The sequence below is a fragment of the Acomys russatus genome, chromosome 22 (assembly GCF_903995435.1).
Source record: "Acomys russatus chromosome 22, mAcoRus1.1, whole genome shotgun sequence".
NCBI classification, from domain to species: Eukaryota; Metazoa; Chordata; class Mammalia; order Rodentia; family Muridae; genus Acomys; species Acomys russatus.
The window spans coordinates 34,463,856-34,480,632 of record NC_067158.1 but is presented as its reverse complement, the minus strand read 5'-3'; the positions used below and the strand labels follow the sequence as shown (position 1 = coordinate 34,480,632).

At 41.6% G+C, this 16,777-nt stretch overlaps 1 protein-coding gene across 4 annotated transcripts in view; it reads right to left on the bottom strand.

Moving 5' to 3' along the window:
- Positions 1-4,453: 4,453 nt before the first annotated feature.
- C1qtnf7 (C1q and TNF related 7) overlaps positions 4,454-16,777 on the bottom strand; it is a 100,213-nt gene continuing 87,889 nt past the window's right edge. For all 4 annotated transcript variants that reach the window (XM_051164699.1, XM_051164698.1, XM_051164701.1 and 1 more), the window contains exons 2-3: positions 10,881-11,126; positions 4,454-5,189 (exon numbers count right to left, since the gene is read on the bottom strand). In XM_051164699.1, coding sequence (XP_051020656.1) covers positions 4,558-5,189; positions 10,881-11,118 — 870 coding nt within the window. In that variant the 5' untranslated portion in view covers positions 11,119-11,126 and the 3' untranslated portion in view covers positions 4,454-4,557. The remainder of the gene's footprint in view (positions 5,190-10,880; positions 11,127-16,777) is intronic.

The following is a 16,777-nucleotide window of genomic DNA, read 5'->3' as shown; positions in this document are numbered from 1 at the left end:
GGTCAAGACTGACGGACAGCAGGGCTGGGTCATCACGGATGCCAGGTGACACAGTGTGAAGTGTCCAGTCTATTCTAACCAAATGCTATTGAGAGTTAGATTATCTCAGAGGAAATAAATTCTAGTGACACATGTCCTGCGCATCATATAGACAAAAGGGAGTTTTGACTGTGTATGGAAACTATTGGTTGCTGATTAACCAATAGCTCATCATTTAGCCTGGACACTTTTATTTTCCACTGAGAAATGACCTTGTTCCCAACCTGGGTCCAGGAGCTTTAAGTAGGAGTCATTCTAGCTTCAGGGGTGGATGTGACGCTGTCATGACCCATGTAACTGTGCATCCCTTTGTCCAGTTACTGGTTGAGGAGCCGACCTAGGACCAATTATAGTCAGGTGGCTGTCAAAGCTGAGCCTTCTGCCAGAATTAGTGCTAAATAATGTGTTTCCTTCCTGGGATGGCAAATTCATACTGGGTCCCCATCCCCAAAGAAGAAGAAGAAGAAGAAGAAGAAGAAGAAGAAGAAGAAGAAGAAGAAGAAGAAGAAGAAGAAGAAGAAACAAATCACAAAGCAATGCTAACCTCAGCTGTTAGTGGCCATCCTTGCTACAAAATGAAAACACGTCAGAATTGAAACTAAACACTGAGGAGAATTGTTCCTCAAGGTGGTAAAGGTACAGAATTGGAGGCAATGCCTGTGTAACAAGATCTGTTTCAGATTTCCTCTAGTCTGGTTCTGTCTTTCTTGAGTTAGTGTATACTGGATTCTAAAAGTTACAACATAACGTATCTGGATGGATGCACAGGGAGACTGTAGGGCTTTTGTGTCTGATGTCCCTCTCTCCATCCCTCTTCCCTCAATTCTCTCCCTCTCTCCCTCCCTCCCTCCCTCTCTCTCTCTCTCTCTCTCTCTCTCCATGTGTGAACACTGCATGTGAGCAAACAGAACTTTTCATGGATGAATTTGGCATGATTTCATTGAGCACATTCTATGGCAGATAGAATTCTTAGATACAAAGATGGACAGGAATACTTCTATACCAGATAGACAAATCAAAACACATGTGAACCATATAGCGTGTCACCAGTGGGAAACAAGTGTGGAGTTGGAGTTCCACAGCGGTGACTAGGAAGATGGGTGTTGTCATCAGAACGCCTAGGTCTCCTGTGTGCTTTGATTTACTTCATACAAGTCTTATCCTGTTTGCCCCCTGCTTCTCCACTTGTAAAACGAAGGCATAATTGCTATCAAGAGTGTCTTAGTCCAACTAAGTATCTGTAAACAACTCAGATTTATTTCTTCCACTTCTGAAGGCTGGTATGTCCAAGGCCAGCTGCTGGCAGATTCAGTGTCTGCAGAAGGCTCGTGACCTTCTAGAAGGAGGGCGTATATAACATAGAAATTTGACTTGATACATGTTGTTACAAGGTAGTTCTTTCCAAGAATGATAGGAATGAGGCTTGGATTGTTTTTTAGAAACAAACCAATCTCCTCCTTCTTTACAAAAATATTCACAGATGTGGAGAAATGATGGATGAAAACTCTTTTTAAGGGCTGAAAGACACAAGCATTTTCTCCAAGGTTTTTAAATATATCATTTTAATATGAAACCCGCTTTTCATTTCCCACAGCAGCTGTCTCACCCTCATCATCACCCCGCTAATAATTTAAAAATAAATTCATCTTGGGCATAAAACCAATGAAAGAAACTTCGTTTTAAAAATCTACATCAATACATTTTGTAATGAAGAATCCTTTAAAAGATAATGTTGACCAAAATGCCCTTGTCAGGTAGAATAAGACTGTGGCTCAGCTGGTAGAGTGCGTGCCTGGCATACACAAAGTCCTGGGCTTGATCCCTAGCACCACACCAATATTGGGAAGTAGGGAATCAAGACCCCAACATTATCTTCAGGGAACTTGCTCAAAACTGCCTTAGTAGACCACAGTCAGAAGACCGTTTTATTTATACAACACTCTTGCGTGTCAAGACAGTCTGCATAGTTTCTCCATTTCAATTTCTCCAGAAAAGTCACCTGGTTTCAAGTGGCCTGTATTTTATTGCATATTTCTTTTGGCTGTTTTGAATACTGTGTAGCCTGGAATTCCAGTAGTGGCTGTTACCTAGAGAGAGGAGACTATCTCAAACTAACTTTTCCCTCTTTTTTTTTTTTTTTTTTTTTTGTCTATTCTTGATGCTGCTGGCCCCTGGGCCTATGGATTGACTCAAGAGAGCAAGAAGTGGACAGAGTTCAGCAGGAAGAATACAAAAACACAGTGGAGCCAAGGTAGGCATTGAACCCTGACTTCACACGCACAGGGCTGCATCATCACTGTAAGCGTCACCTCTGATGATGACAGTGCCCCACTTTGGGACCTATTCCATAAACATAGTCACCCTCCCGAGAGTGGTCCACCGATTCCTCTCCATAGTCTCAGTTCTCGCTTTAATTTCTTCTAAGCTGTTACATGTCTGTGTGCACTTTCCTGACATGGGTCACCCCAAGTCTTTTTATCATTTAAGATCTAGTTGATAGAAATTTCTCTGGCCCTCCTCTATCACCTCAGAATTTCAAAGTAATCATTTAACACCTTGCATATCTTAGCATGCCCTTTTTTCCAGAGCATGCTTGTGTATGGGTGTGTGGGCATGCATGCCATTGTCTTCTTAGGAGTCTGGAGGTTACATTAATCTTGGTGCTCCCTTGTTGTCGAAGAGTCTGGCATGGTTTTTCATGCATAACAGGCATTAAAATCTTTAATGAGCAAGGAGAAAGAGGAATGGAAGATACAGGAAGGGAAAGGCAAAGAGGATGCTATTACTGCAGACCAAAGAAGTGGTGCACAAGGCAGAGTCGTGGCTGAGATTAAACAAGGAATCACAGTGGGCAGCAGATGCCAACACCAACCACCGTGGCTGAAGCGAGTGAGAGGCTCGGAAGACTCTTTACTGTGGTGTTCAGTTCCCCCTTGTGCCTTCTCACTTCTGCTCACTCACAGTCCTGGCACATGTGCTGCATTCTAATTCTAGGAAATTTGTGAGGAGCCATTTTTTTCATAATGTAAGTAGCACCCTTTCTTTGGAAGAAACCTATTTGTTCTAGAAAACTATACTGTTAAAGCATTTGGGTTCATGTCTACTTTGCTCCAGTCGTCACCTTGCTGTTCTTTCTCAGGCTTCCCCTATCTCTGTTTTTCCTTCTCAACTAAAATCAATGCCAACACATTGACTGAGAGGAGGAGAATGCAGAAGAAGCTGGTCCCTTCTTTCCCCTGCATTAGTTGTACCCATACAAACATGGACCTTGGCATGCCTAGTGTGTGAAATCGTTGGCTTCCAACCACAGAAGTCATGGGCCCTGTGTGTCCCTAGCATCGAATCAATTTATTTGCCAAGGTGCTCATCACATGCCACTGTGGCAGAATGCTCTGCATACCCTAGCCTGCATGACAGAAGGCCACTACAGTGTTTTTCTGTCTAATTCAGTACACAGTGTCCACTCTACACACGCTCGTTAAAGAGATGCTGAGGGCTGGGTTGATAGCACCATTGAGAAAGAGTGTGCTCCATAGGCCCAAGGACTTGAGTTTGGTCCTTAAGAATCCATGTGAAAACAAGCCAGGTGTGGTGACACACACTTGTAATCCTTCTGATGGAGAGATGGCCACAGTCAGTCTCGTGGTTCAGTAGTCAGCCAGGCTACCAGACAAGTGAGCTCCAGGTTCAGTGAACTCTCTCAAAGAACAAGGTGGGTGGCACCTGAGGAGTGAGAGCTGATATTGTGTTCTGACATGCACATACACACACACACACACACACACACACACACACACACACACACACGCACGCGCGTACACACACACACACACATTCATGTCTATACCCACATACACACACATACACAAGCACACATATACCCATGCACACACACATACACATATATACACACACACTCATGCACGCACACACACTCATGCATGCACACTCACATACACACACACTCATGCATGCACACACATACACACACATACATGAGCACACACAGTTATTGGTACATATACAAGCATAAAGGAATAGATAAAGAAATTTATCACTATTTTAATTTGTTAGAAAAGTCTTAGCATCTCTTACTTTTTTGACTCTTGAGAATTGTCAAAGGATTTGACTAAAATGTCATGATTGTCCTAAATAACAAGCAAAACTGGAGTTTTATGAATATTTAATGAGGCAATGTCACTATCAGCTGGTAGCATCACCAAGGGCATTCAAATTTGTTAACATCATCTTTAATTTGCTTAAATATTCATCATCATTACTTTCAAGGGGTTGATGTCTGGGGTTATTCTATACCATTTATTTTGATGTGATTTCAACTGGTTGGTGGTTTGTCTTATTTTGATAAATTCTGCCAGAACTGTCCGTACAAAACAAAACAAAACAAAACAAACAACTTTTTTTTTTCTGACTCTCCTTCTCACTCGCTCCACCTTGCAGCACTCCAGGTTGTAAGCCACTGTGGTGTTGCTGCCGTAACACTCGGGTCTGCAGTCCAGATCACAGCTCATCATCTTCTGATAGAGAATCTAGGTAATCTGTGTCAACGTACAGGAGAAACCCCGAGAACAAGCTGTCTGCCCAGCCTGGGTCTGAGAACAGGCCATTCTGGTCATTGAAGAAGATCTCCAGCCACACTTCATCTTCTGGCTGCAGGTAGATGACTGTGGACCCGGAAGCCACATCATGGTTCCCCGTGTTGGCATCGAAGGTCCGTATTCTGTACTGCCCGTTGTGCACCAGCCCAATGGCTAGGTGCTTGTTGGCCAACGTGATATCATAAGAAAAGTAATAGATGCCTGGGAAAGCACAAATGAACTTCCCCGTTGCAGGGTTGTAGTGTTCCCCCTCATTGAAGAGGACCTTGTTAAATATGATGGGTAGTCTTTCTTCTGGGTAGCTGGTTGTGATGCCAACTGAAAAGGCAGACTTGAGCACAATGCTTCCACATCTGCACACTCCAGGCAGTCCTGGGTCCCCTTGATCTCCTCGGTCTCCCTTTGGCCCAGGAGGCCCAGCTGGACCGACTTCTCCTTTGTCACCCTCTGGTCCCATGGGACCTTTCTTCCCAGTCTCTCCTTGGTCTCCTTTCTCACCAGCAAGGCCCAGGGGTCCAGTCTTACCTTTCAGACCTTCAAAAATAATCAATAGCTAAATTAATAGTTCTTCTAGAGAATCACAATCAACATACCTACACATTCTAATGCACCCTAACCAGTCTTTTTAAGCCAACTATCAACAGTAGTCTACTAATTAAAACTCCTATGGGAACCACTGATAATAGAAAATATCACATAGATTTCTTCCAGTATTTGAGAGCTCAATTTCGACCCTGACTGATGAAGCTAATTAGTTATTATTTTGAAGAGAGAGCACGATGTACATACTAGTCATAAGTAGGCCCTTGTCATTACAGAAAGACTTCAAAGAGCATGCTGGTATTTTTCCCAGAGTGAGTCCTGGGAGAGACAGAACCAGAGGACGCTTTGGAGACAGCGCCATCTTTGTACCATTCTGTTCCTACTAGTCTGGATAATAAAGTAATTAATGCACATTAAAATTGCTGCTTATCAACTATTTATTACTGACTGATGTTAAATGCATAATTTGCATGCACTATCTTATTTAAATATCACAACAATTTTACAAACTAACAGTTACCAGCATCCATTGCAGGGGAAGAAACTGAACTAGGAGCTAGTGAGTGATGGAGCTGCCATCTCGACCCACACCTGCCCAACTCTGGAGCCTAGGCACCCCATCCTCTAGGGGAATATGCTGGGTTGTTCCTGTAAACTGTAAGTATACCTGGAATATTGGGCATCTTATATTACCATAACTAAAAAATAATGACTGTTTTCACCATGCTACAGGCCTGCTTTTGTAGGAGAAAACTGAGTCCTGAGGCTGTGAAGACACTTGACTGTGTATCCCAAGCCGTCTCAGCCTCATAATGTCCCTCTCCCTTCATCTAAACGCCTCTTGCCTTGTGGTTGGCTCTGCCACTGAATGTATCACATTTTAGCCTTGTCTCCTAATTTCTCTGTGTATCTTTACATATAGGGAAAAAAGCAATGGCTGTGAAAGAATTTCAACAAAATCTAAGCCACTGGATAGGATTGCTTTCTCTACATTCAAATCTTTACATCTGCAGGTTAACTAGAGGCTAGAAATAGACAAATAATGATTTCAATGGAAATCTATTAGGAGAATCAACTTTTTCCTTCTTCTTTTCTTAAAAAAAAAAAAAAAAAAAAAAAAACAAAAAACAAAAAACAAAAAACCCACAGGCTGGAGAGATGGCTCAGAGGTTAAGAGCACTGGCTGCTCTTCCAAAGGTCCTGAGTTCTATTCCCAGCAACCACGTGGTGGCTCACAACCATCTGTAATGAGATCTGGTGCCCTCTTCTGTAATGCAAGTATACATGCAGGCAGAACATTGTATATATGATAAATAAATAAATCTTTAAAAAAACTCAGCAATAATTAGTGTAATAAAAGGTTTTAATTTTGCGACTGAATACATGTCATAAATAGTACTTGGATAATAGTATTTGCATCCAAACTCTCCAAATTGCTATTATCTGTTGTATACTCTTTTTCTTCTGGGGAAACAACCATGTATTGTTAATGCCTGGTTTCACTTGTAACCATGGTTTTCTTCCCAGGGACTTTTATTCATCTAAGCCTTTTATCTTGCTGGCACTTTGATATCAGTTCTTGGAGCATTGTACATACTTCAGTGCATGCATAGGATAAGTTGGTTCTTTTTTTCCACTTAATTGGAAAAATTAACAAAGAAATATCTTGGTGATGTAAATTTTTAGGAGAACTAAAGCTCTCCTCTCAAAATGTCAAGCACAACGCTTTAATCCTTGTGAAAGCGGCTAACAATTTACGGCACATGGAGGTTATTGGCAATGGCTGTTGCTGTTGTTTATGAGACAAGACCAGCATTGTTATCAACAACACTTGTGTCTCCTTAAAGCAGACAATCCTGTTAAGTTGAAATTCTACTGGTCCAAGCACAACACAGATGATAGATGTTTCTCGAAACAAGGTCATGAAAGTCTGAACTTTCAATGCTTGATTCTTTGGGGGGTAGAAATGGAATATAAACTTTCTTTTGTTGTTCAGGAATCAAAGACTATAATATCTCAAATGTGTATGTTAGCTTCAATAGTAGCTTAACCTGTTTTGCCTTCTTCATTGAGTTTCAATACAATAAAAATACAATTTTTGTCTCAGTAATGATTTTAACCATAGGATTTTGTTACGAACGCAAATCATGCTGGTTGTAGGATTTTGGGTTGGTCACTCCTTCTCTGGCTTCAAGAGCTCTGTTTGTAATACAGAGGCATTGGGTAGTAAGTTTACTCCAAGCTTAGTGGGTAATACAGTAACAGACTGAGCATGTCTGAGATAAAACCCACTTCAGCTGTGGAGTGGGTGTGAAACTGAAGATGGGGTAAGAGCCTCTCATCTTAGGCTTCCCAGGCATGAAATAAAGGTTTGGGGTAGGTTTCTTAGGGTCTCATCCTCTTGAAAATGTATGGAGAACAGCTCAGAAATACTGAAATGCAAATTGTAAAAACAAGGAACTCTTTACAACCTTGATGCTTCCAATTTATTTTTCTTTCTTTCTTTCTTTCCTTCTTCTTCTTCTTCTTCTTCTTCTTCTTCTTCTTCTTCTTCTTCTTCTTCTTCTTCTCTTCTCCTCCTCCTCCTCCTCCTCCTCCTCCTCTTCTTCTTCTTCTTCTTCTTCTTCTTCTTCTTCTTCTTCTTCTTCTTCTTTTTTGGAGACAAGGTCTCTCTGTGTTAGCCTTGGCTGTCCTGCACTCCCTTTGTAGACTAGGCTGGCCTTGAACTCACAGCGATCTGCCTACCTCTGCCTCCCCAGTGCTGGGATTAAAGGCGTATGCCACCACGCCCGACCCGATGTTTCCATTTTCTATTGTGATACACATTTAATACCCTGGAGTGTTGGATAGACTTAGTCATGGATTAAGTGTAATAATAATATATAAGAATTCATCCTTTTTATACAGAGAACTTTCTCATGTACCAGGAGACTACACACTCAGAAGGAAAAAAAAAAAAAAAAAACCCGATAAATTGTTATGCATTAAGGTTGAAGCCATGTAGCGCTGAAGCTTAGCTACCCGGTTCCTCTTTAGTTCTCCCTCAAAGGGCTTTGCCTAGCTTTCCCCCTCACTTATCCATGCGTCATCCATGTAACCAGTCCTCCTCCCTCCCTTCCATCAATGGACCTGTGCTCCCATCCACACATCTGTCTTATATTTATTTCATTTAATATTAGCTGACCATTCTCTATATGTAAGCCTCAGTGTGATAAGCTTACGCACACCAAAATCTACGTACTACACTGGAATAAGGAATGCTTCATGTGGCCTTGAGAGATGTCCTGTTAAAGGCTAGACGCACAACCAAAAAGTAAGAATGTGCCATGAGATTGTTCTAGTGATATTTGAATGAACATGCATTCAGATTTAAGTGAATGCTATTCCTATTATTACGATAGTAGTTACAGACCAGTGAGGTATGTTTTTGCAGAGAATTTATGATTCAAAGTAATAATCTCCTCATTTCTAATTTAGGGTAGGGAAGTCAAAAAAGAATATAATTAACTCTGCATGAACTTGACTGAGGTGAAGGCAATCTGCTACCCAAGAATAGTGTACAAGTTTCTGAGTGACGTGTGCATCTTTTCACCATCTTTACTCTCTGAGCTGTGTGTAACCGCAGCGTGCCTGTTAGCTTTACATAAATCGGGTTGGAAACGTCACTTTGTTCTTTTGAACTTCAATAGTTTCATTTGTGGCATTATTTTATTGAATATTACAGTTACTGCAGATTACATGGTGAGTGCTAACATAAGTAAGTTCCCCCACACATTGTGAATTCTCAGCCAATGGTCAGTATTTGGAGCTACAGCAATGATGTGCTTAGACAGTCCTTTCTCTTCACTCCATGGAGAATGTCTATGGTCCTGGAGACCAGAACTGCTTCTCAAGCAGCTGTGTGCTTGGGCGGGGGCAGTTTGTAATGTCTAGAGCCATTTTGGTTGGGGGGATGTGTCACTGATATCCAGGGAGATGCTGTCAAACAGCATGCCAAGCCCCTCACCCTGCCCTAAAAATTAGTCAGCACTAAATGGCATTGGTGTGGAGGCTGAGAAATAAAAGTTGCTAGTGAGAAGCACACGGAAAGGTTTCTGAGTAAGCAGTGCACAGACACATGGGGGAATAAATAGATTGGATACAAGACTATATGTAACCCCACAGGGCTAAAACTGTAGCATTTAAGAATATTACATTTGATCTGAAATGCAGTAAAATTACCTCATGGATACATTAATCATTTTTTTTTTTTTTTTTTTTTTCTGTGGCTTTGGATGGCCAAAGTTTTATCTTTGACTTGTGGGTCAAAATTTAATAATTAACCACATCTAATTTTTACCAAGTACTTAGCACATGGCAATTACCATGTAGGGCATTCTGCATTAAACTCCATAGTTGCCCCTTGCTCAGCTTACAAAGAAGCTGTTTGCTTGAGGATGCTAAATTAAGTAACTAAAAGAGCTAAAATTTCAGTCTCTTTTTCTCGTGCCAGTGCTTGTGAGATTAGTCAATACATTCTTCCTTCCAAACACAGCAAGCTGAAAGGGTCAGCCATATAGAATTATATACTCTGTGTGTCATAGAATTTTAAGGATATTCAGACTCATGGCTCAGTAATAATTTGCATCCACATGAGCTACCTTATAGACAGACACTTTTGAATAACTACGTTTAAGCTCCAAATTCAAGGTTGTTTATCTGACATTGAATCTTTACGAAAGGTTCTTTAATATTGAACAACGCTCGTGCATGTGACAGCTATTGATTTGCCCAGTATTTTCTGCATGGAGTATTTGGAAATGATGCATTAGCCAGTAATCTGGATATATACTGTGGTACTGTTTCACAGAACCCCAGTAAATCACAGGCGGTGATTGGGTAGAGGCACACTTTTGAAGATCTATGTATTTTTTTCTTCTTATCGTCTGTCTGACTTGTGTACTCAGAAGCTTGTTTTCAAAAATTGATTCCAAATCCCTTCCTCTTGTGGAGTTCGCACCGCTCCTGTAGAATTTCAATTTGGTTTCCTTTGAAGACCGCGGAGTCTGGCACGCTTCCCGGGCTAACTTGTGTGCAGGAGGAAAAGCCTGGAAATTATTGGAGGACTAGAGGACAACTGTATTGTTTCAAAGAGCTATGTAAAGTCTACATCGCGGCTGTAACAGGACAGGTGGGGAGAGCGCTGAGCAAGGAAAGGCCGTCTATAGGATACTGTTGTCCTCCCAGCGGTATACACGGAAAAATCTAGAAGCACTTGAGGATTGTTTAGACATTAGCTCTGAGCAGGGTTGGCCACCGAGTTTCTGAATGTCAATTCTTTCCCTGCTGTGGCTCATCTGTTTGTCCACTTAAGCTTCCATATACCCAGCCATTGTCCGGTGGTGGTTGGGAGTCCAGCCCCAGCCGTCATGCACAGCGCACACCAACCTGGCCTCGTCTCCTACAGCGCCTTTAACCAGGTTCGGTTTCCTTACCTTTCCAGTGTCACAGTGCTCACCCGAGAAAGGTGTCATTGCCGCCAACTAAGGCTGGAAAGAGTTCGAGCAGCATTTGGAGCACATTCGCGGTAAAGTAAATGGTTATGATGAGTGCAGGTGAAGCTGAGAGGTGATTGGCGGAGCAGTTCAGTAGTGTAAGGAGGGGGAAGGGGAGCGTTTTCGGAGCTTCATCATGATTCCTTACCTGCAGCGCCTTTTTCTCCTTTCTCCCCTTTCCTGCCATCTCTACCATCTCTTCCGGGAAGGCCGATGCGACCGTGGGGCCCAGGGGACCCATTTGCTCCAGGAGGGCCTGGAGGCCCGGGTAAGCCAGGGACGCTACAGATATACCTTGGAGAGTAGTTCTCTCCCTTCGCCTGGTTGCCTCGGGGTTGTCCACTTGCGCAGATGGCAAGACTCGTCACGTAGAGCAGGACAATCATCTTCGGCTCTAGAAAAGAAGTGGAGACATCAGCGCGCTCTCCAGGGAGGGGCGTTGGCGCAACGGGGTTAGTGTGACTGGGCATGTGTGGCAGCCCGCCTTCAGCATATACTTTCTCACATCTAGAATCCTGATTCCTCTTATGGTTAAAAAAAAAAAAAAGTCCATCAAAGCATTGTTGACATAGAATCTCCAGTGCCTTGTGCAGGAACTGAATGAAGGGTGAAACCATTCTAAGCACATTTCTTTGCTGCATTTCTTCTGAAAGAATGAATGGACTTAGTAAAACATCCTTTTCTTTTTTGCAAGACTAATGCATTATAAAAAGAAAATGACATGTTCAAATGACTTAGATAAATACCAGCACAGTTGGCACTACTCAGAGATAATTAATTGCCATTTACAGTTTAGTATATACATATTTCCAGTCTTCTTGTGTGTGTCTGTGCTACTGTGATTTAGAACTGTGTTTTTCACTTAACATTGACTTAAGTGACATTTGTAACACTAATTACTGTCTTTCTCTCCCCTCTCTTGTCTGTGTAGAAGTTGTTTACACAGTTGTGCCAATGTAACACATACTCATCTTTGCATGCGTCCATCGAATTCTTAGGATTCACGCAAGAAAAAGAAGCACTTTAAGAAAACCACGTTTTTCACTTGTTAATCATGTGTAATGCCAATTAGTGTTAATTGCAGTACTGTGAATGTCCAGGGGGAGTTGGAAATTTTAATTTAAAATCTGCAGGATATAATGCCACTGTGTCCCATTAAGCAGTTAGCACTGGGGGTCTAAAGAGCCGTGTGAACTTAAACCACGCACAGTGCCACGTGTGCTGTATCAAGAAGTTAAAGTCTCTTTAACTCTAAACTAATAGGACTTGGCTTCTGGTTCCACAGGGACTGGATGCAGAGAGTAATGAATGATTTATTAGCATGACATCCTGGCACGTAGGCTGAAAATGTAGGGACATGGTTATAAGCTGGGGAGACCTGATTTTTTTCAGGCTATGTCATCCTTAGGGATGTGCAGTTTCTTCGATGGGAGAATGCACACAGGTGTTTCTGTGGTTGGTCGAAATGAATTTTGGATGGCTGGATCTGTGTTTTCATATAGAATCTTTATAGTGTTTGATCTGGACAACATTCTCCTAAGGAGAGAAATAATAAAATGTGGGAAAAGTGATCAGCTGCTATTTTTTGACAGCCAACCCAGAAAATTTAAAAAGCATGCCACACACTGCACCACTTTTATGGTGCCCATGGAAAGATTAAAACATCTTGGAATTATACCTAGAATTTGCCACAGCTCAGGAACAATAACCTAAGAAATGTATGTGAGATTTTGGTCTCAAGTCTTAGCAATCTTATCATCTGAAAAGCTCAAACCTTGTGTCCATTGTTAACAGAGCCCTCCCACTAAGGGATGGAAACCCCTTTTTGTCATGTTCTAGGCACTGGACCTGCCATACACTATCATAGCAATCTGTATTCTGCTACTGTAGTGAACTACTTGAGGCAAGGCGTTCACAAAGGAAAGAGGTTTATTTACTTAACAGTCTGGAGGCTGAAAATGCCACATGGCCCAAGCTCTCTAAAAGGCCATTGTGGCTGCATCACACCATGGCATATGGTAGCCAGATGAGAGGGACAGGGAGACAGGAAGCGCGGACAGTGGAGAGTGCCTGCTTTGTGACTTTGTTCTGGGCCCCACTCTTTAAAGCTCCTATTGCCTCTTACAACCACCATAGTGGGACCAAGCTTCTATCATCTGGACCATTGCTCTAAATTACACCCCAAACAGGGCAAGTGCCAGCCTCAAGCAACCAATCCAAGTGTTCAAATGGGATGAAGGCACTTTTTGACAAACCCTGTGACTCTGATAGCAACACAAGCTCCTCAGGGAACTTTCTAGAAGAGGGACCAGGAAGCTGATAAGAGCCAGAGAGGACTTCTGAAAAAGGACTTCTGCTGGACACGGTGAGGGATGTTGTTCCCACAAACTCTCATCATCTGTGGCTGCCTGCCAACCTTCACAAAAGCACTCCAGTCAACATCCCAATGTGAGCAGGGGAAAGACTCACAGTATCACCCCCCCCAGCACCTCCCAGGAGTTGAGAAACTACAGGCAGTCTATGGCAGCTGAGGGAGAGAGAGTCAGTTTTCTTAAGAGATAAGCCCCTGATAGGTTGTCTAAGCCCCAGTGGCCAGCCATGAAGGCATGTATGTACAGGCAACACTAATTTATATATACATATACACACATATATATGTAATTATATATGATATATACAATACATATGACATATATATATATATATCAGTGATACATAGACACACATGACATGAATTGGAAAAGGAGCTATGGGGGGTCATGATAGGACCTGGGCTAGCTACGATCAAAAGGCATTCTACTCATGTATGAGTTTTTTAAAAAACAAAAACAAGATATGAGCTGTTTTGAAGAAGACCCAGGTCAAAGGCCATGGAAAGAGTATCCTATACAGAACCTTTACTATCATTAAAACTGGATGCATTGATGAACATACCAGCTTCTCTTCCTCGAAGAACAACACACTGAGGAGGACACTCAGGAGGAAGCTTAGAACCACGCACACAGAGCACCGAAGGCTGGACACTGAGGCCAAGAGGTATCTTTAGGGAAGACTTGAGATGGTTGGGCGAGAGGGAGATTTGGGGAGCTCAGGACCAGGGGCGGTGTGGAAGTCATCGTGGGAACACTATGGAATAAGAGTGAGCTGGGGATCTGGAGGCAGTTTGGAATGTGCTTGGTAGAAAGAATACTTCACCAATACCCAGCAGCATGTGCTCAAAGGAGGAATAAAATAAGGCAACTAAAAGTTTTATCAGTGAACAAATGGATGGCTTTTCTCTGACAAAAGCACTAGACAAGTGTCTGGGACAGGAGTCTAGATGCTCACCCACAGCTCCAGCTAGAACCTTTTGAGTGCCACTCAAGATGATTATTTACCCACTGTCACCAGCGCGGAGGAACAAGGTGTGGTGGTACTCACTGCAACTGCATGCCATGGCATCCTGGTGAGTGTTCAGCCACGTCTCAGGACTCAGTTCGTGGATAAAGATGAGAGAATGTGGACTCCCGTGGGACACCACAGTGGCGTCTCACCATAATGGGTCTTAGTTTCCTTTAAGAGTCAACCTCACCATGTCTACAGGCTCTACTTGATCCTCACAGCCCTCCTTAGGTCAGGCGACTTTATCGTTGATTTTCCTTCTTAGTCCCAGTCGTAGTTGCAAAAGATTCCTTGGCGTCCCTCAGAGGCACATGGTACAACCCGCCTTTGGATCGTTGTGGTTTCCTTCTTTTGGGTAAAATACCTGCACCAAGATGTCCATATGGCTTAATTCCTCACCTCTTTCTTGCGGTCTTCCTCCTATGCCATCATGTCCAGTCCAGCTGTTATCATCTTATCTAATGTTGTGACGTGCAATTTGAATCTCATACCTCCTTTTTCCTGCTCTATTTTTTTTTTCTGTCCTCCATTGCATTTATCACCTCAACCTCTAGGTAATTTCTATTTTATGTTGTGCTATGCATTTCTTTAAGATAGGACCTGCAGCATTTAAACTCCGAAAGGCCAGAGAGCTTTCTCTTATTTAATGATGGGCCAAATTGCCTAGAAAAGCATTTAACACAAACATCCAAGTTGGGAAAAGGCTTTTTGGGGGATTGGGGCATGAGTTCTATTGGAAGAAAAACTAGTCAGAAATTGTGAGACTATTATAAGACAAATGAGGAAAAGAAAGTTGAAATGTTTTCCCTGGACCCCTGGGTTCCTTTTGAAGAGCTTAAAACTACATATTAAAAACTTAACCGATTCAGGTTACAAAGCAACATCACCAAGCCCACACGATGCACTTGCTCCTTAAAGCTCTCCTTAAATCATATGACTTCATCTTTGATTTTCCTCCTCAGGCTTAAACATATTAACATTTTTTCCCGCATGTATAGATAATGTGTTTCTAAAGGTGGAAAGGAAAAGGGCATGAAATTAGAATGTTTTTTTCTGTCTCCCAAATGCTAGGATTTCCCCTGGAGGTGAGTCCCGTTGCTCACTTCCTGTGTGACCCTCCCCAGGCAAGCCTAATGTATACAGCATTCTCATTTTGCTTCCACATGTGCCATGTTTGTGGGGGGATTGTTCCAAAACCATCACCCCATCTTAGGCACCAAGAACCAAAGAGGCTCAAGGCCCTGATAAAGTTGGTGTTGTATTTGCATATAACTCATCCACATTGTCCTGCATACTTTGAGTCACTTACCTCTATATTACTTATAATATCTAACACAATGTGAATGTTTGTAATTGTACTGTTCACAGAATAATAATAATAAGACTTCACACATGCAGTAGATAATTAATAAGCAATTGTTACTTATTCCGTATCTCTGATTCATTGAGTAAAATCACGTGACACCTGTGGCTCGAGGGCCCAGTGCATCTATCTATATTGACATCTCTTCACATAGAGGCACCACACTCCTTTTATTTCAGTATCTCTACAATGTATATCATATGCATATGGTATATTTAATTAGTGCCCTACCAATGGACATTTGGGGTACGTTTTTCTTTTGTTATTATAACGAATATTTATATTTACCTATCTCATATGCTTCATGACAAATGCGAAAAATATTTTTCTAGGTTTTCTTTTTTTAAATAGATTTATTTTATCTCTAGTTATGTACATCTGTGTGCAGATGCATGTGTCTGGATGTAAGCGCCTGAACAGGTCAGGGAGGTTGAACTGCCTGGAGATGGAGTTATAGGCAGTTTTGAGCTTATCATTGGTGCTGTAAACCAAAGCCAGGTCCTCTGGAAGAGCAGTAAGCACTCGTAAGCATCAAGCCATCTGTCTAGCTCCTGTTTTTACATACATTTAAAATATTTTTATCATTAAAACCTTTTCTAAAATCTAATTTATTATGTTAAGAAGATTCCCCCCTTTCAAGATACTAAAAATAATTTTACATATATTTTTATTCTCAAATTTCATTTTATCACACACCAAAATTTGATCGACTTTTTCCGATTAAAAACCGTGAGGCACCAATACAACTGCACATTTCCAGCACCATTTCCTGAACAATCCATTTTTATCTATGCCCAAAGTTTAAAGCATTGCAAGGAATTTAGTTGTTTTGACTGAGGATAAACCACATGAGTCAAAATTTTACATTATAACGATTTTGGACAGCTTGAAAAGACATAATTTGCACAGCACAAAAACTAATCAAAGTATACAACTCAATACACAGTATAATCCAACCTTAGAATATATTTAAAATCCTCAGAAGAAAACATCTCCATTAGCAGTCCCCTCTCCTGCAATATGCTTTCAGGCATTGGCTCGAATTATGCAAATTTATGTAGAATATGTACTGACATGTATTTTTTTTCCACTTTTATGCTTCTTTGGACTTAGAAAATCAAAACTCTGGATATAATGCTAATCTCAGAGAGGCCCTGAATGCTAAACGCAAATGATTTTCTATCCTATCTTTTTCTTTAGGGATAACAAAGTGATAGGCTTTTAGATTTTAAAACATGCATTTAAAAAAGTGTATATACCAAAAATTTCATTTAAATATGCATTTTGAATCTTTAAGATTC